Raw genomic sequence first — 21,856 nt, forward strand, 5'->3', positions numbered from 1 at the left:
GGGGGGGGCGGAAGCCATTGAGGGCAATCATGAATGTCAGGGACAATGGAGGAGGAAGATGGGACATGGCAGAGGGTGGGGATGGGGAACCTAGGATGGCAAAACAAAAGGCAAGGTATGCAGGACACAAAAATTGGGAAATCATTTGCTGAGAACATATATGTTGATGTGCTTGATTGAGCCAATGCACAGTGTATTTTGGATGGAAAATTCATATGTGTGTGGTGATGAGAAAAGAAAAAAAAATTTATAATAAAAAACAAAGTATAAAAAAAAAAAAAGGAGGGAGAAGAGGATAAAGACAGCAGTGAACAATAGAGAGGCAGGATGTTAATGAGAAATAGATATGGTTTATTACCTGTTGATGATGACATGTATAGTATTCTCAACTGAACCGGTCTGGGAAATATTTCATGATGGGTGAAGTCTCTTTAATAAGCAAAATGAGAAATAGTGATTGACTGTTTAAAAAATTATAATAATAATTATTGGGAAAAGCATGGAAAAGATATTGAATGATAAAGCGGGGAGATTGATATCTCTGTATTGACTGACATGCATGGCATTCCCTTTTGAAAAAGCAATGGAAGTCAATGTAAAGTTATATGTAATCTAGTGTAATAGAAAGAAGATTATGATGATAATAAAATAAAAAAAAAAAAAAAAGACAATATTATATTTGAACAATTTAATTTTTCTGTATATTATTTCACTGAAATAAAACTAAATGATGTATTTAAAGGTTTTATTTAGGGCCAGCCCCATTAGTGCAGCAGTTAAATATTGTGCAAAGGGAGCCAGATCTCAAATGGCTGATCATGGTTCAAATCTAGGTCCCAGCAGCTTTAGAAAACATGCAGGGCATGTGTACATGCATGTCCAAAATCCAAACAAGTTGAAGGTAAAGGGACTGTGACATGACCACACCCAAGGGGGGGGGGCAGGAATCCTTTATTTCTCTCTCTCTCTCTCCTCTCTGGCAAGCGCACAAACCCTCTAGCAATACAGAAAAATGAAAATATTTTTAAAAATAAAGTAAAATAAAAGGTTTTATTTAAAATATCACTAATTCAAACTGATTTCTCTGATTCCCTGAATAATGTTTTATGCCCTATGCACAAACATGAAGCACTAATATTAAAATGTTTCCATTGTAACGCTTGAGAGAAATTCAACATATGATGACTTCAACAACATCACAAATCCATGGTACGCTAAAAAAAAAAATACAGATTTAGAGAATCAATTCATATTCAGCAAATAACAATTCAAACTATGAAACAAAAATAAGTCAAGGACTTGTAATATTTCAAGCAGAAGGTCATCAAATTTCCCTAAAAAATCAACTGTAATAACAAATATTATGTAAGTCAGAAAACTATATAGACTATCTTCATAAAAAGATAGTATTGAAGGGGCCAGCAGGTACTGAAGTGCCTACTTGACTTCCGCATGACCTATCACAGTTCAAGTCCTGGATCCAACCTCACAGCTTGAAAATCACACCAGGCACAAATGTGTATGTGCTCAAAATCCTAAGAGAAGATTGGAGAAGAAAGGGTTGCAGTGTAGCATCACCCCCTGGCAAGTGTGTGTGATTTCTTACTTTCCCTCTCTCTGACTTTTTTTGGTGAGCGCATGCACCCTATGACAAAAACCTTTAAAAATAATAATAATATTGAGACACTGGATAGTGTTACTGGTAGTAACAACATAAGCTGTTTTGTGAAATGTCAAAAATTTTAATTTTTTAAGAAAAGATTCATTTTCTTTTTCTAATTATAAAAGAAATACTCATTCTAAAAAAAGCTAAGCAGTATAGTAATAAAGGAAAAAATCCTAATTACATCACATTTAATATCTTAAAAGATTACTTTTACTATAAAAACATTCATAATATTTTAAATTATATTACAAAACTAGCACTGGACCATATTTTCCTTTATGAGAAATATTGAAATAAGAATCTATCTTTTCTAGCCATTTGGTTTTCTTCAATATTTACATGTGATTATAGAATATGCCACTTTCTACATATCCCTCTTACTCCTAAAATGAAGTTAAGCTTTGTTCAGGGAAAAGAGCATCTGCTAGAGCCTACACATCAGGAAACAGCAGCAACTCACTCACAAATGCTCCTGTGCACCTCAGTGGCCATACCTGAATATAGATAATGCTATACTCAGAATGTTACACTAGCAGATGCCTTAGATCTAAATCTTTTTTTATCTGCTTATTACATAACTGTATTTTCCACATCAGGTGATTAGCTTCCGAGAAGGTGGGCAGAAGGGGAAGGGAAGAAGAGAAAAGTCCTTTAAGGCAGCAACTTCATTTATTTTTAAACTTGTATAATTAATTGTTATCTGTAGAGCAAACTGGCTTAGTAATCATTGTTTCTTCATGGTAACATGTATGAGGAGACTTCGAAAAGTTTGTAGAAAAATAGATGAAAAGTATGAATTTATTTTGGTGGAGAAAAGCTTTGAAATCCATGCCATTTTTTTTCACAATATGCATTTTACATGAGCTTAGTGAAGATCTCTTGTATGTGACAAAATACCTTCAATTCCATTTTAAAAATAAGAATAATTAAAATGAAAGAGAAATAGTAATATACCCCTGGACAATTCTTTGCAATTACTGCCACTCAAATGAGAAAAAAAAAAAAAGTTTATATTTAATACAATAAAGGAGACAGGTTAATATCAGAATCAACCCAGTGTCTTCTCAACATTAGCTTGCTGTATATCAAAAGAAATCTTAGTGAATAAGTACTCTTTGAAAATGAGCTACCAGAAATTACAGAACTTTTCTAAACTAAAACCATATGAGTGTAATGCAAAATCTGAGTTCAGACAGAATGGGGAGAAGTAATAATATTTTAGAGAACCACAATACTCAATGGAATAATTGTTTAAACTGGAATTAGTGATGTTTAAGTTGTAATGGTAATAAATACGGCATTCATGAAGATAATAAAACTGCAACTACCATATTCTGACACTTTGAATGTTCCAGAGTATGTAGACAACAAAATCTTCAAATCCAGGTTTTTAGGGAAGTATAAATCTCAATAACCCCCCCTCTTTTAAATCAATGGGGAAATGGCATTTTGGAGCATTCAGTATCTTCCTGCAGACCAGTTTATGAGGGCCAGGATTTGAGCTCAAGTTTCACACAGTAGGTTATAAAGCTTTCCAACACGGTTAACTTTAAAAACAACTACTAAAACAATAGCACTCTTAAGTAATAGAATGCTCTGGGGTTTTTTGTTTGTTTGGTTGGTTGTTTGTTTTTGGGGGGTGAGGCTTTCTTTTATAACCAAACTGGATAATTGCTACAGAATACAATATAATGTTGGGAATAATTATTATGGTTCTAATTCTTATAACACATTAATCTAAAAAAAGGAAGTAGTTTCAAAATAAATATTATCATGTAAACACATATTAGAATACGTCAAAAGAAAGTTAAGTGGCTTCCTGTAAATTCGTATTGGGTCCTCGAAAAAGTCATTGCATATTTTTCTATCCAAAAATGCATCATGACTTTTCTGAGTACCCAATATATGAATCAATATATGATGAATCTAAGCCTAGAGCTTGCTATTCAGGTTCTTTCAGACTGTGATAACATCTTTCTTTTCCATTCTTCCCCATAAAAAAATAGTTTTTATTCAAAAACAAACTTAAGAAATTTGAAAACACTATTAAAGAAAACACCATAGAAGAACAAAAGTCGTATCAAGGAAATGCCAGGCCCCAAAGTTTCAGTTTGATTATAGACTAAATGGTAAATTGGGGCTTAGTGGATTGCTGTTTTAATGGAAGAATCTTACAAGATCAAAGAAAACGATACTACAGGTAAGAAAAGAACTGAAGCAAAAGATTTAGGCTAAGGGGAACAAACAAACCGTTCAGACAAAGTTTGCAGGGAAAAGGTAGAGACTGAGGTGCAAAGGCTGGAAGGCTTTTGAAAACAAAGCAGTAGAGCAGACCGCTGAAGAACAGGCTTTGGCCCAAGGCCAAGAGAGGGTGCAGGAACTTCTGCCACAGACTGTGTGACTTTAGATACAGTCACTTTACTTTGGTTTCCTTCTAGAGCGGGCATAATAACAGTACTATCTCTAAGTGTTAGGGTGAGGATTAAATGTTATAATGCATGTAAAACTTAATACTGAGCCTGACATAATTGTTATTATAATGAATAAAAGTCAGAAGAGGAAAATGCAGTAGGTGTGTTCTCAGGCTTTCTCTACAAAACATCTACAGGGTCTTTTCTAACTATATTTACAGTCTAAACTAAAACTGAATTCCCAAGTAATATGTATAATGTGGAAGGTTTCATTTATGAGATCTGAAAAGTTAGCAGTACTGTCTCCTTTAACTTTATGTTTTCCTTGAGCTGATCTAAAAGGTGAATCTTAACTCATCCAAGATGCCACTGGCAAATGAGACAAGAATAAATATAAATTCAAGCTACAGAGTGTAAAACAATTAGATTTTTATTCCCAAACAAGTGAACTCTTGTTCTAAGCAAGTGTTTAATTAAGCTGAAGCAAAGTCTGATTTCGATATATAGAATACTATTTATTCCTTATTTTAAACCTTTCTTACATATTAAAAATATACAGGGGTTCAGAACAACCTCAATAAAATGACAGCATTCCTACGAAAAGACCTCTGAAGTCAAACCATCAGTGTGCAAACAAGGTTGGCTTCTAATTTGAAGAGTCATAGGCACATTTCATTAAATGCATTTCATAAAACAAAAAAAAAATTAATGTTCAGAAGAAAAATACTCAGTAGTTTGATATAAATGTTAAAATATCTTTCAAGCAGGAAACATATGGTTAAAAAAATTAAGATTTCGATTTTTTTTGCTCATACCTGCTTTCCTATTCACTCCCCAAATGCTACTCCACTACTTCTAACCCCGACAAATTGTCACACAGTCCTGTGTAGCACACTAGAAAATAAGTTAATCTCTGTATCTGAAAAGAGATCATTACAAAATAAAATACTGACAGTTCTTGCCTGTATTTGATAACTAAGAATATTCTCAGCAGCACTAGGAATGCAGCTTCATCTAATATAAATATCTAAATAATGAGTACACAAATTCTTTTAAAATAAGTTTCTGTATATACTTTTCCCAATGTTGACAACTTAAATAACACTGATCTATATATTGTGCTAAGAAAACATTAGGCACAGGTTACATAATATAATTTACATTTTCTCTGTGTAAAAAATATAGTATGTGCAAACACATATCACACAAATGACTAGTGAAGACAAGAAGTTAACTACTGTAGACCAAATACAAAAAAGTTGACATTGTACTTAAAAAAAAAGGGGGGGGGACATTCCAAGTAGTAAAAAGGAATGATACCTCACTGTTGGGTGAATATCTTGCAGCTGCATTAGAATTACTTTGGGTTTTCTCAAAAGAAAAACAAAGCTTTACTATAGCAAAAAAGACATCGCTTTAGGCATGTGAACTAATTTAAAAGGAACCAGATAAAAATGTCTCCAAAAGCCATTGAAATTATTTAACATAATCTCCCAAATAGGCTATGAGATTGCTTGGTTGGAATAAATAAATTATTTAACATTATGACTTTATACAGTAGATTCTTTCTTTAGCTAAGACACTTCTGGAATAAGGTACCAAAGGATGCAGATCAAGAGAGAAAGAGGAGGGGGGAAAAAGAGCAGGCTGTTAGAAAGGAGTTAAGAAGCAAAATGTCATTTTAACTAAAAGAAACAAAAATACTGTTTCTTTTTGTGTGTAGAATATTTGTGCTGCAGAGATTATAAAAACACAAGCAAAGGGGTTGGATAGCAAGTAATAAAATATAATAGTTACTGTGTATCTTCCATGAAGAAACTACTTACAGATTGCAGGTTAGATTGATTAAAAGTACATACTGATGAAAAAGGTTATACTTTGCCACATATATAATATGTAGCACTTTTCCATCAAGGGCAATTTATGTAAGCAAGTACTTCTACAAACACAGTGTAAAGAAATGGAAGGAGACAAAATGTGAAACAAAGAGGCAGAGAGGACAGTCAGACAGAAATGCCGAGGACTTGCTCACATCCTGGAGGAGATTTAAGATACTTCTTTCATCCTCAGGGCTTATATTTTTTTTCTCTTACTGCACATTTATACTCACAAGCTAAAACTATCCCATGATAGTACCCTTTATGTATCCTTTCCTTAATGTTTTTTCCATGAAGAAGGAAAAGAAAATGAACCTTCAGTCTTATCCTTTAATTCGTAAGTCAATTATTCAAGTAAGTATTTCTCGGGTGGCCCATTTCCAGATGAGTCAAGAATGTGATCCAAAACCACTGTCAGATTATACTTGATTTACTGTGTCATTCTCTTCAAATGGAGCAGGAATTAGCCCGTTTCCTAGGTTTGGGATCTCGTGCTTCTGGATCCTTCACACACATACAAGATGTGCACATTGTCTCAGACAGTCTTCGGAGGCCTAGCCGGAAAACACTGTTGGAGAGGCTATATATTACGCAGTTACAAAAACTATTACTTATGGCAAGCCAAGTTGTTAAGAAAGACAGTGTTGGATTGTCCAAGACACGGGAGCTTTCTAGAAGAAAGTAAATGATATACGGGAGCCACAACATGTAAAATACACTAGTTATCCTAAACAAAACCATGGCATAGCGTCGGTCAGGGCTGTGCCCAGTCTCTCTAGAAGCATCTACCTCATGGCTAGGGAATCGGGCCCTTCGGTCATTTATCTCTTTGGTGTGCTGCCGGCAAATTTTGAAAATGTGGAAGTAAGTAAAGCAGACAACAAAGGCAGCAGGGGCATAAAGTAAACAAACAATGAAACCAGTAAAATAGGCACTGGTAAGCCAAGAGGTGGCACACCATTCAAAAATGTCACCATGGTAACCAGGTTTCCCCCAGCCAAAAAACGAAGGCAAGAAAATTAGGCAAGAGTAGATCCAGATTAAAATAATACAAATTCTCAGGCGACAAGGGGTGACAAGTTGATTGTAGGAAAGAGGCTTGGTTATTGCAAGATAGCGATCCACGCTGATGCAAGCAAGACACGCCATAGAAACACTTTTTAGAACTGAGATGATATATCCAAAAACTTGGCAAGTCAATGACTCGTGGACACCTGTGGAGTAGTGGAGAAGTGAGAGAGTAGGAACCAAGCAGCTAACTCCAACGAAAAGATCAGCATATGCCATTGTCTGAATGAAATAGCTGGTAGTATAATGGTGTAAGAGCGGAGCACAGTGAAAGACAAAGATGACTGTCAAATTCCCAGCGATGATTAGAAATGTCAGCAATACAATAACGACAGTCTCAAAGATGCAGACATCCACCGCACTGTAGTGGCCAAATCCAAGTGGGCAGGAGTGACGCTCGGACACATTCACAACGCCACTGCTCATGTTCACGATCCTCCATCCAGTCCACCTGGATTCATTCATGGCTTGGAGTTAAAGGAACCTGCAGTCTTGGCTACAGCAGGCAAGTGTCCTGCCCAGCATCTGCTAAACTCTGCACACGAGTGTCTCAGAACCTGCGTCGATAGACAGTGCTTCTGTCACAGCTGAGCATCCCAGAGGGTGCTCAAGTCTCTTCATCAGGCTCAGTTCAGCAGTGACACACCTCAGCTTTGAGGGGGGTGGGGGAAGAGGAGGAAAGCTAGAAAGGAGGTGAAAAGAGGTCACTCATTAGCTTCCTCCAGTGCTCTCAAAAAACTTTTTTGCAGACACAAGGCACTTCTAGAGAAAATGGATTTATTACTTTGCACTGTGAAAATGAAATCTGTAAAAGTAAAAAAAAAAAAAAATCAATTGCCAAAGAAAAAATGCTTCTCTGAGCTGTTGGTTCTCCTGAGACAGGTAGTTTCTTAGGGATCAACTAGAAGAAATGAGAAAAGAAAAAAGTCTTAAATTGTCTCAGGCTTCCTGCCTTAATTACGATGAAAAATGCAATCGTATTTTAGAATTTAAGTGATTAAAAACTCAGATTTGGTTGAAAAGCTAATCAAAAGTTCATTGTGGCAAAGTGTGTCTCTGGGCTCGGTTCAAGGGTTTGATGCTGGTGAGTTAGCTTTCTGATCCATTTTTCTTTCATGTTTTAAAAAACTAAGAAAATCATGGTTAATTCCAAAGGACTCATTTCTGCATGGGCACAAAGGAGCAGAAAAGAGATAGCAAAGAGACTCCAGATTGCCCTATAATGCTTACGAGGAACAAAAAAAAAAAAGCTATTTCCAGCAGGGAAGATGATATACGGTGGGTTAATATCTGACAAACTATAATAAACTTCTAAAGTTTTAATTCTGCATGCATTTTTAAAGTATTAGATTAAAACAGTTTTAGTCTTTTAAATTTAGTTACCGGTGCTACAACCAGCAATGTAATTTATACGTCTTCCCTTCCAAAATGAAAAGAAATTCTTTTTGCTATTAATTTCAGCATCTATCTCTGAAAATAACTTTCATTATTTGATATGCCACCTTTCTTAATACGGAGCATGATAGTAAAATATATACCTCAAAGTTATTCCTCACCTTTGCAACAATAACCGCATGTCAGTTACATATGTAAATAACATAAATTTAGACAATACTAGAAACTTCCCTACAACTAAACTTACATGACCAGAAATGCTGCAATTATTCATTACTCAAGTATTTCTAGTAGGCTTCATATTCTACTTTGCTATACTTCTATTTTCATTAGATGATTAACACATTAAATTACTACTTCAACTGAATCTTCTGAAAGTGGAAAATTACCTTGTTTATTATATTTGCAGTTATATAGCAGCCATATGTTAAGAAAATGCCTCTTCTATTTCTGTATTCTATTTTGAACAAATGCTCAATGAATATAGTGGCCATTAGGTAGGTTGCAAGATAGTCTTGTTTTAAAATACCTCTAAAGCATTAAGATGAGTTTAAATCCTAGACTTTGAAATACTGAAAGGCTGGCCAGGATAGAATCCATCCAAAAGGCTTCCAAGGTCATTCTGTTATCAGGCTAACATTTGCAAAAGTCTTTTTTTTTTTTAAGTACAGGCATTTCAAAGAATCTTCTGTCAGTCTTTGTTGTCAGACCTTCTGAAGAAATAACATGCACTAGATATAAAAACATTTCCTTCAGGAACAATGCAGCAGCTTAATAGAAAGCATTCTTCTGAAAGTTATTTTCTGGTGCACCACCAAGTCATTCAGGGAAGTACTTCTCTTTTTTTTATTATAGCCACAGGATATTCTTTCTTGTACATTCCTAGTTTCACTTAACAAAATAGTTCTCTTGTTACAGGAATAAGGTAATGCTTCTCTCACCTACATTCTCTCTTATCAGCTGCTGGGCTGGGCTGCTTGATTCAGAAGTCCGATTTACTGCGATGCAGTTGCCAGGATGCTGTCGGTATACTCTTCACAATCTCTCAGCATCACTGCCTCCACCTGAGCCCGAGCCCTGCTCCTCCTCCTCATCATCCTGAGCTGATGCAGAAGAACTCACCATCAAAAAGGTGACTCGGTCCTCCTGCCCCCATCAACAGCACAGCCAATGGCTACTGCAGCTGACACTGTCACTAGGTAACAGTTGCCAGGCACATTCAGGCTTATAGACTTCCTCAGCAAGCTCCGATCAAGACTGACAAAGAAGACAATAGAACTGACCGATCCTCATAAGATATTAGTGGTATTTATGAACTTCTAGAGGTATTCTCCTTATAATATTTGTAAGGATTATTTCCTATGGCCTGGACAGAAAAAAAACTTGCATATACCTTTAAACCCTGTAGAGAAAACTACCACAAGGTACTCTGACACTAAAAGTCAGCAGTAATCTAATGCTCATTGGCAGAAAAAACTTATTAATTATTAAAAATCAACTTAAGTCTTTATGAGCTCAAGTGATATGACTATTTTTTCTAAAATATATAGTTATGTTTTGATTAATGTAAGTTAAAAGTCATTGACTAATCTTTCCAACCGCAACCACACCCACATAAAATTGCTGAGTTTGATGTATTTAACTATATAAAGTACCAGAACTAATAACACTATATTACAATCTATTTGGAGAAATATTTAAGGTCAGGTACGATCTCAGAAGACTGCATGCATTAGAGTAAGCAGAAAATTGTTTAGCATGCTTTTTAAAATCCTAATATGAAAACGAGTAAAAGCGTCAAAAAAATTGTCATACACTATTTGAGGTATACATACCCAAGTTAGAACAAAACAAAGTACAAATATATGATGAACATTAAAAACATTTCCATTTATTTAGGCTGACATTCACTATTTTAAACATACTTCGAATAAAGTCAGCACTTTTCTTAAAAGTGACTTAGAGCTTAATTTACACATTACTTCAGAATTAAAATAAATCAAAATTAAGATGAAAATGGAAGAAAATTAACATTTGTTGAGTACATTCTTTGTGCCAAGCACTTTACATAGTTTTTCTGTATAAAAACCTTAAATTGGGCCAGCTAGGTGTAGTGGTTAAATCCCCCATGGCTGACTGCAGAGCTTGAGTCTCTGATCCAGCAGCTTGAAAAACACACTGGGCACGTATGCCATGCATGCCCAACACCCCAAGAGACTATAGCATGGTCGTCCTGCAGGAAGTGCTTTCTATCTATTTATCTCTCTATCTCTCTCTCTCTCTCTCTATCTCTCTCTCTCTCTCCAGCCGGTGCATGTGCCCTATAGCAAAATTTAAAAATTAAAAATCCTTAATCTCTATGAAGTAAGTACCATCATTATCAAAGACAGTGGGTACTAGAAAATGTATGTATAAATTGCCTAGAATTACAGAATTGTTAAACTAGGATTGAAAAAGGCTTAAATCATTATCCTTAATAATGTACTGGTAAATTTCATCTTCTTTTTTTTCTACTGAGGGCTGCCAGTCAGGAAATGTCTTAGAAGATTTCAAATTTCATAAACATAACTTTTAAAAAACAGAAAACCCTATTCTTTTCTCTACGCTGATCTGCCTTTCAGGCAGGTTATTGCTAAAAATCTTTGGGAGTTTAGGTGAAATACAGAATGAGCACTGCATTTCTCATCACCAGAAATATTTATAAGACACGTTAGAATAACAATCTTAAAATGAATAGCAGGTTTAGGTTTGAAAGTAAATATTTAAATTTAATGTGAAAAGGCTAGAAAGTCCCATTTTACAGGGAAGCATTCTGACTTTTAGAAATACCTAAAAACATTAAAATAAAACAAGATTGGGTTTAATATTCTCTAGTACAATAATAATAAATATTCAAAATAAAATTGCCCTTGATAAGTATTCATGATTATAGACAGGCTCTACATTTCATATAAAGAAAAGTTAAATACTAAATTTTACTATAAAACTATAGAGAAATCAAATACTATCAATTACTAAAGCTACCTTTATCTGATGATTATTATTGGGTTGTCAGATATTTTTCTATGAAAAAATGCATCATGACTTTTCTGACAACCCAGTATTATTAATTATTATTATAGATTTTTGTCATAAAGTGGATGCACTCACCAAGGCAGACGAAGAAAGAGGTAAAGCGAGAAATCGCCTCCATGAGAGGATAGTCACACTGAAATTCCTTCTCCTCTATCCTCCTCCTGAGACTTTGGGCACATAGACATTTGCCCTGGGTGTTTTTCAAGCCACTGGATCCAGGACTTGAAAGAATACACTCGGCCACATGGGATACAGTACCTTAACTACTATGCCACCTGCCGGCCCCTGATTGTTCATTTTCAAAGTATAGACACTGGGGTCAGCAGATGGCATAATGGTTACATCACTGGACTCCCATGTAGTCAACCACAGTTCAAGTCCCACACCTGGCAATTTAAAACTCATGTAGGGTGCATATGCGAACATGCCCAGAATGCCAAAAGGAGAAGAGAGGAGAAGGGACTGCGACATGTCAATCCCTCTTGGGGGATTAATTCTCAATTTCTACCTTTCTGTCTGTCTCTGTCTCTCCTGTGAGTGCACATACCCTATAGTAAAAATCTCTCTCTTAAAAAAAAAAAGCACAGACATTACATATTTTAAAAAGTAATATTACATAGTTTTAAATACTAATATTTCTATGGCAAATAATATTTAGGGAAAGTCAAATTCTAGATTACTTTAGTTTAAAATGTTTATTTACAAAAAATAATCACTGTTGGGAACCAGCAGTTAGCGTAATGGCTATGTCGCTGGATTCCCACATAGTCGACCACGGTTCACGTCCCGGACCTGGTGGCTTAAAACTCACGCTGGGCGCGTGTGCGTGCGTGCCTAAGATCCCGAGAGGAGAATGGAGGAGAAGGGATTGCGGCGTGACCATCCCCCCTGGGGGTGATTTCTCGCTTTCTGTCTCTATATCTCTCTTTGTCTGTCTGGCGAGCACACGCGCCCTATAGCGAAAACCTCTCCCAAAAAAAGAAAAAAATCACTGTTAGAGATTTGAATGTAAAAGCACTGTAAATAATTCATAATTACACATGGTTCCAGAGGCAATATGAACTATGACAAGAATAGTTAAAGAAGGTAGTGCCTCTGATCCATTAAGCCTCCTCCTTTTCTGTGCTAACTAAAAAAAAAAAAAACAAAAAAAAACAAAAAAAAACAAACTTTGGCACAACTAAAGATGTAATTTTCTTCTTTTTAGCAACACACTCACTTTTCTTGTTAATCATTTTTTTTCTTCTCTGATTATAATAGAAACAAATTTATAATGTGAAGCTCTAATAATGAAAAAATATAGTATGAGATATTTACATAGCTCATTACATAAAGCATTTCTTATTTTTATTTTTAGGCCTGAGTCTCTTCATTTTAGGGTAATTAGGTATTTTATTCTTTTTTTTTTTTTTTTTTTTAGTTTGTGACAGGGTGCATGCAACAGAGAGAAAGAGAGAGAGAAAGTGAGAAAGCATCCTCTCCAAGGGGATGACCATGCCACATTTCCTTCTCCTCCACTCTCCTCTCAGGATTTGGGGTACAAACACATATTCGCCAGGTATGTTTCTCAAACTGTGGGGTTCAGGACTCGAACTGCAAAATAGGCCATGTGGAATCCAGTCACCCTAACCAACATGCCACCTGGTCCACCATTCTTTTTTACAACAATTATCAACTACTTTCTTTTCCTCTCAACTGATGAATGATAATTAGAAAATATCTCATTAGGAAACACTATTTGAGATTACTTCAAAATTACCTGTTATATATAAAACTGTAATATTTTATTAGATGATATGTCACAGCCATTTGATTTTTTATTTATACTTTATTCAGCTATATATTCTTTTTTATACATCAAAATTTCATTATTCAGCAATCTATCAATGCAACTACTCAATAGGAGCTAGATAGCAAAGCAAGGGAGGAACATTAACCATCAACAGCAAATAGGAATGATAGCAGATGATGTCTGTCAAAGAGACCAAAATAAGCAATATAGTAGCATGAAAAGTGAAAGAAAAGGCAAAATAAAGTTGTCTTTTTAATGTTTTTTTTTCCTTGAGAGAGTGATTTTTACTATAGGGTGTGTGCGCTTGCTGGAGAGACAGAGAGACAGAGATAGAAAGCAAGAAATCATCCCCCAGGGGGATGGCCACTCTGTGATCCCTTCTCCTCCATTCTCCCTTCTCGGGATTTTGTGCACTCAAACACAAGTGCCTGGCATGAGTTTTAAGCCGCCTGGTCCAGGACTCAAACCATTTTCGACTATGTGGGAGTCCCGTGACATAACCATGATGCTGTCTGCTGACCCCTTAAATGTATTTTTTTAATGCTACTAAAAGGCGCATGCATTCAGAATTAATCTATTTCCTCAACTACCCCTCCCGCTGTTAACTGTTCTCTAGCTTCACTGTCTGTATCCTCGGCAAGCTAGCATCATCTTGTACTTGGACTACTACAAAAGCTTCCGATATGGTTTTCCTGAGGTGTTCGTGGTCTCTCTCATTCACAAAGCATTATTTACAATTTAATTATCCACAAAACAGAGAGAATATTCTTTTTAGCATGCAAACCAAATCACTTTCCTGTTTCAAACACTTGAGCTGTTTTATACCTGTTTTATAACAGGTCCTATAGAATCCAGTCTCCACATATGTATACATTCCTATTACTCTTCTGTGTTGTTTAGGATTAGCTGAACTACCACTACCCACCCCATTTCACCTCCCACCCTAGTCCCACATATACCTGCTGTGTTCCCTACAACCTTTGGATATTTGTGGCTGCTGTCTTCTATACTATCACACTCCTTTAATTTTATTCAAATACAATCTTTAGGTCTTAGTTCAAATACCACTCCATCTAGAAAAACTTTCCTAATTTCTCACAGGGAACCAAGAAAATTCCACACTTAATCATAATTTATAATTATTTATTTAATTCAGTTCTGTCTTTTTTTTTTTTATTGAGAGATTTTCGCTATAGGGCGCGTGCGCTCGCCAGACAGACAGAGAGAGACATAGAGACAGAACGCGAGAAATCACCCCCCAGGGAGGATGGTCACGCCGCAATCCCTTCTCCTCCATTCTCCTCTCGGGATCTTGGGCACGCATGCACACACGCCCGGCGTGAGTTTTAAGCCACCGGGTCCAGGACGCAAACCACGGTCGACTACGTGGGAGTCCAGCGACATAGCCATTACGCTAACTGCTGGTTCCCCAGTTCTGTCTTCTTGACTAGACAGCAAGCCCTATGAGTAGAAAAATACCTGCTTGTTTGCCATTAGATCTCAACTGCCTACGCTACAAAACTGGACACAAAACAGGAGTCCAAAACATGTTTAATATAATTTTAAAAGCATTTAAAAATAGCTCGTAGAGTCTACTAAAGGGCTGAAAAACATTACTAGTCAATTTCTCTGAAGTTCCAAAGACAGTCATTTGCAAAAATTACAAAATGACCAAATTTCAGAGGAGAAAAATTAACTTCCTACTATATCCAAATTAAGAGCAAAATTAGTCATATATACCTCTACCTAAACCCAATTCAATATAAATATTTGATTAGTGTTTAGAAAAATTTGTATCTAAAGTGATCATGATTAATTACTTATTATTTTTAAAATGCCAAATGCTACAAATTGCAGTGGACACATTAAAAATGTTTTATCGAATATAGGATTAAAGTAACTTGGTCTAAATGCTAGGGAACAATTAAATTCTCTGAAGTGATACACTTCAAAATCTACTGATTTAAGGACCTCTCACGGGCAGAAGACACAGTTTATACTGTTAACTTCATTTCACTATGAGTCAAATTTTGAGCAAATAAGAATACTTAACGGAAGTTAATTTAGTGGTACTATAGAAGGAAACTTTCTCAATCTGATACTCTAAGGGAAAATCTACATCTAAAATGGCATTTAATTGTAAAAGATTAAATGTTTTATCCCTAAAATGGGAAACAAGGCAAGGATGGCTGTACATAACACTACTATGCACATTGTCCTACTGTAAAATATTCAAGAAAATAAATAAAAGTCATACACAGTAAAAAAGGCATTATTGTATACATAAGAAATATTTTAAAAACGTATCTTAGAATCCATCAGAACTAATGAATAAATTTTTCAGAATACAAGGTCAATATATAAATATGACAGCATTTTTATATACTTGCAACATATAGGCAAGAAAGTTTTAAAATAATAAACTATTAATATGATAGCCTCAAGAAACAGTAAATAGGGGCCAGCCCCATGGTCTACTTGTTAAGGGAACCAGATCTCACATGGCCAACCACTGTTTAAATCCCAGCCCTAGAAAAAAAAACCAGGCATGTGCCTGTGCACACACACACATGTACCCCAAACACAGCAGGATGGAGCATCAAGGAGAAGGGATTGTGACATGACCACAATCCAATGGAGAATACTTTCTCCCTCTCTCAGGCAAGCAAACATCATGTACTCTGGCAATTATAAATAAATAAATAAATAAATAAATAAATAAATAAATAAATAAATAGGCATAAATTTAGTACAAGATGTGCCTACCCTGAAAACTAAAAAACACCATTGAGGAAAAACTATAAAGGACTAAGTACATGAAAAGATATACTATGTTTATGGAATTGAAGACTCAATATTATTAAAAATGTCAGTTTCCCTAGAATGATCTACAGATTCACTGCTATTCTATTAAAATCTAAGCAGTTTTTTTAAAAAATAGAACTATCAAGCTGCTGATTCTACAATCTACATGTAAACATGAAGAATCCAGGATACCTAAAACAATTTTGGAAAAGAAAAACAAAAGACAAAGTTGGAAGACTAGCACAACCTAATTTCAATTATTATTGTAAAATGGTCAAGACTGACCTAAGAATAGACAAAAAGATAGGTGAAAAGGATAGACATTCCAAAAATAAACACATATTTATATGGTCAACTGAATTTCAACAAAAACTCTAAAACAAGTCTTAGAGAAATGAACATCTTTTCAGTAAGTAGTACTAGAAAAATATGAGTATCAATCTGGAAAAAAATGAACTGAGACCACTTCCTCATGCTGTACCCAAAAATTTAGTTGAAATGGATCATAGATAGGTCTAAATATAAAAACTGGAACTTCAAATTTACAACTTCTAATATTCTAGAAGGAGAATAACTTCACATTGTAAGAGCAGACAGATTTCTTAGGATATGGGAAGCAATAACTACAAAAGAAAATTTTAGTTTATTATATTTAAGATAAAAATTCTGTTTATCAAAAGATATCACAGGACTAGCAGTGTAATGGCTATATCGCTGGACTCCCATATAGTCGACCGCGGTTCAAATCCCAGACCTGGTGGCTTAAAACTCACGCCGGGCACGTGTGCGTACGTGCCCAAGATCCCGAGAGAAGGATAGAGGAGAAGGGATTGCAGCGTGGCCATCCCCCCCCAGGGGGTAATTTCTTGCTTTCTGTCTCTCTATCTCTCTCTGTCTGTCTGGTGAGCGCATGCGCCCTATAGCAAAAACCTCTCAAAAAAAAAAAAAACAAACAAAAAAAAAACCAGCAAGTTAAAAGAATGAAAGAATGGAGGAACTTGCATTTAAAATATATAACTGGCTCCTATAAATCATTAACAAAAATTCAAAGCACTCAATTAAAAATGGCGGAAACTGAAATAGATACTTCACACACACACAAAAAGCTATACAAATGGCATTAAAAAAATGAGGGCTGGGGCCAGCAGGTGGCATGGTAGTTAAGGTGCTGGACTCCCACATGGCCAACCGTGGTTTGAGTCCTGGACCTAACAGCTTGCTTTCTCACTTTTCTTCTCTCTCTGTCTCTCTCTGGACAAACAGAAACTAATAATAAATAAAATAATTCTTTAAAAAGAAACAGAAAAGCAAATGAGGGCTGATCAGGTAACATAGTAGTCAAGTGCTATGCACTGGGAGGCCAATCCAGCATGGTCAATTATGGTTCAAATCCTGGCCCAGCGGATTGAGAAACAAGCCTCATGCATGTGTGTTAGTGCCCAAGAGCTTGATGGTATGAAGACAGAGGAAAAAGGACTATAGCATGACCATACCCCACTGGAGAGGAATGCTTTCTCACTATCTCTCGAAAAAAACAGTTTTTTTCTCTCTCTCTCAGGCATGCACATGTGCACTCTGGTAGTTAAACAAAACCAGAAAGGGAGGGAGGGAGTGAGGGGAGGAGGGAGGAAGGGAGGAAGGGAGGGAGGGAGGGGAATAAAATGGAAATGTGCTTAGCATCAATATTCACCAGGAAATGGCAAAGTAAAGCCACACTGATATACCAACAAGAGGGTAGAAGGGAGTTTTGAAAAGTTCTTAGAAAACATGTATTATGAAAAACCTGTATGAATTTCAAAATATTTTTCACCAAAAATAAAATAGTGCTTTAATTTCATTTTTCCATTAACTTTTAAAAATTCATAAATATATTCCCACTAGAATGGCTAAAATAAAAAAAATTGATAGTACAAATGTTGATAAGGATGTAGAACGATTGAAACTTACATAAATTACTGATGGTAGTATAAAATAGATCAACTCCGAAAACTTTACAAATTGTTTCAGAGTTTCTTACAAAAGTAAACAATTTACCCTATGATTCATGAATTCTACCCAATAAAAATGAAAACTTATATCTAAGGACCAACAGTTAGTGTAATGGCTATGTCGCTGGACTCCCATGTACTCGACTGTGGTTCGAGTCCCAGATCCAGTGGCTTAAATTCATGCCGGGTGCATGTGTGTGCATGCCCAAGATCCCGAGAGGAGAATGGAGGAGAAGGGACTGTGGCATGGCCATCTCCCCCAGGGGTGATTTGTTGCTGTCTGTCTCTCTCTATCTTTCTGGCAAGCACATGTGCCCTACAGCAAAAACCTCCAAAAAAAGAAAATGAAAAAAATTTTTAGAAAATCTTATATCTACAAAAAACTTGTATAAAATGTTCACAACAGTATTATAAAAATAAAATAGCCAAAAACAAGAAACTAAATCCATCAGCAGATGAATGGATAAACAAATTACATTATATTGGTATAATGGAATGCTACTTAGTAATAAAAATGAATAAAGTTAATGATATACATAAAATGGATCTAAAATCTAAAGAAGCAATATATTACACAATGTGATTTTATATGAAGTTCTAAAACTTATGTGTGTGTATATATATATACACACACACATATTTGCTATATATTTTTCTATATATATATATACATTACAGACACATATACACACATTATGTGTATATGTATGTGTGTGAGTGTGTGTGTGTGTGTGTATATATATATATATATACACTTAAAAGAAAGATGGCAGAAGCCTCTGAAGCAATGTGCCGTCAAGAATGAGAACTACTGAAATGTCAAAAGGAACAGATCTTACTGGACGGAACAAGCCCATCCAGATTGTGCTTTTTTTTTTTTTTCACACCCAGTCAGTAAACCTGACTCATGGCTCAGCATTTGCACTCACACACACACAACAACCCAGGTGCAAGTGAGACTTTAAGTGAGTAAAGACTTACAAAATGCCAGTTCCACAACACTGTGAGACTGCCCCAGCTGGCTGTGATCTAAGACTACTGATCAAGTAAGCAAAACCTTTGGGAGAGTCCATTACATTTGGTCAACCACAAAATGAAATGCAGAAAGAAAATACTAGTTTACATGTATTTTTAACTCTTTCTTAGTGGAGGAAAACCCTAACACATAAAATGTGTATTTAAAAATAAATTAATTTGTCAAAATGCCATGCACAGCAATTAAAAAATAAATAAAACAGTGCAATCTTTCCACACTTTCCCACAGATATGTTAATATCCTTCGTAAGTATTTCTCTTGTTTGAAGACTAGGAAAGATTGCAACTTAGAGTAGAAGACCTCAACCATCCCAGCATTAGGAATCAGCCTTTGGGAAGGAAATTCCCCCACAGATGAGAGTTGGAGGGGGAGTGGAGTGGTCCTGGGGTAACCAGAACACACCATATCCATTGTGTACCTCATTTCCACCACTACCACATTGCAACACACAATGAAACAATCACACAATAGGTTTCTCACTCTCATGAGAATCCAATACAACCTCAGATCCGACAGGAGGTGGGACCCAGGTGGCAAAGCTAGCAATGAAAGTGGTTGCAAACACAGAGGCAGCCTCACTTGCTGGCCTGCCAGTCACTCTCCTCACTTACTGCTGTGTAGCCTGGGGGAGGGGGGCTTGGGGGATGGGTAGGAACAGGTCACAGACCAATACAAGTCCATAGCCTGGCCCCTAACAGGTCACAGACAAGCACAGGTCTAATCTCTGGGGGTTGGGGACCCCTGACTTAGAGGAAAGAACATAGCTTTAGAATCACAAAGATCAGGATTGGCATAATGGCTACAGCACTTGTTAAGTATGAGGCCTAAGGTATGTCCTTCTCTCCCTCCCTCTCTGATCAAATTAAAATAAATAAATAAAGTTAAATTTAAAAAAAGAAACACGGGACCAGCAGGTGGCATGGTGGTTAAGGCGCTGGACACTCCCACATGGTTGACCATGGTTCAAGTCCTGGACCTGGTGGCTTGCTTTCTCAATTTCCAGCTCTCTCTCTCTCCCTCTCTCTCTCTCTCTCTCTCTTTCTCTGTGTGTGTGTGTGTGTGTGTCTCTATGGTTAAATTAAAATAAATGACTGAATAAATAAAATTAAATAAATAGTTATAAAAAACAGTCTTTTAAAAAAAGTCAGTTGCATAAAATATAAATTAAAAATAAAGTATATAAAACACTTAGCAGCTATTCATCTAAAGCTCACTGATAGTGGGATAAGCATATTTCTTTATTACTAGTAAACTTTTGTTTAATCATTTATCCTTGAACACTATACCTATGGGTAATCTGCTCAATTAATAACACTTTCTCTTTTCTCCAACAACCTCAGTATTCCTTTTAAAAACTACATCCTTAAAAGAAATGTCATTATCTAAACCTGACTTTGCATTTCAGGAAAACACGGTGATTAGCAACACAGCAATAAAAAAAATTACTAAACTGTAGTTTCTAAAAATATCTAATTACATGAATCTTACCTTTCCCAGATAACTGAGGGGCTTTAAAAACATTAATTAAAAGGGACCAGTAGATGGCATAATGGTTATGTCGCTGGACTCCAATGAAGTTCACCTCAGTTCGAGCCCTGGACCTAGCAGCTGAAAACTCATGCCATGTTGCATACATGCCCAAAATCGCAAGAGGAGAATGGAGAAGGGATGTGGCATGGCCATCACCCTGAAAATGATTTCTCATTTTGTCTCTCTGTCTCTGTCTGTCTCTCCGGCAATCACACACATCCTGTAGCAAAAATCTCTCTTAAAAAAAAAAAAAGTTAATATTCTCTCACAGGAGGGGTCCAAAACAGCCACCTCTTATCAATATTTGTGTAGTAAAAACTTAGACGGGAAAAATTGAACCTTAAAACATCTGAAAAAGTCTGTTAAAACTACAAAAACAAAAAAAAGCACAATCACATTTTAAATAATGGGTTCATACTATAGGAAAGAAATGTGGATTCAAGCTCATTTTTAAATTGAAAGGAATTTTTCTCTTATAAAAAATTTTTTTTTTTAAGATATCTTATTGTTATGGCAACTGAAGTGCTAAAAATAATAAAGAAATATCAAAGTTGTTATAGCAACTAGAATTTTAAAAAGCCATGAAGTGTAGAATAATCAAACCTTTACTTGGCTTGAGATGCAACATCAATGACTCAGTTTCAAAAGGAAACTTGAAATACTAATGCTCTTCTCTTTACGACTTATCTCTGGAGTCCAACAACTATAGCATAAGAGTTAAAATATTTTGTATCACTTATAGCCCTTGTCCTTCTGTACATATTCAATAATGTGGTCTGACAACATTACATGTTACTAAATGGCCTGAACAGAGAAATGCCAGTAACAGTTAAGAGTCTGTTGAACTCTATACAGTTTGCGTGAAATCTGGATTTCCTGGTCTTGCTTCTTGCCTCCAGTCTTCGCTATTCTCCCACCGAATACTTAAAAGGTAGAAAATTGCTACTTATCGCCAAAATGCTGTGCCCAGACTCATATAATTAGGGTTTAATTAAATCAAAAATTTATCAAAGGCCTATTGCACGTTAAGTTTAAGGTTCTGAAATTCTGATCTCATAGAAGAGAAAATTCATGAAAATTCTGTAAGTAGTGGTGAAGCCTTTGAAGTTTTTTAAGCTGGGAAATAATATGAATTAATTATTTTTTCCCCAGAGTTGTCCATACTGGGAAATAAACATTCTAGATTTACTTGGTTTGTATTACAAAAAAAAAA

At 35.7% G+C, this 21,856-nt stretch overlaps 2 protein-coding genes across 4 annotated transcripts in view; both read right to left on the reverse strand.

The window, feature by feature from the left end:
- Positions 1-21,856, reverse strand: part of RABGAP1L (RAB GTPase activating protein 1 like) — a 762,391-nt gene that overhangs the window by 544,060 nt on the left and 196,475 nt on the right. The window lies entirely within an intron of this gene.
- Positions 5,366-7,768, reverse strand: GPR52 (G protein-coupled receptor 52). The gene has a single exon (XM_027773769.1). The coding sequence runs from the start codon at positions 7,485-7,487 to the stop codon at positions 6,402-6,404; it is 1,086 nt and encodes a 361-aa protein (XP_027629570.1). The 5' UTR covers positions 7,488-7,768; the 3' UTR covers positions 5,366-6,401.

This window comes from Tupaia chinensis, unplaced genomic scaffold, assembly GCF_000334495.1.
Source record: "Tupaia chinensis unplaced genomic scaffold, TupChi_1.0 Scaffold000369_1, whole genome shotgun sequence".
Lineage (NCBI taxonomy): Eukaryota > Metazoa > Chordata > Mammalia > Scandentia > Tupaiidae > Tupaia > Tupaia belangeri.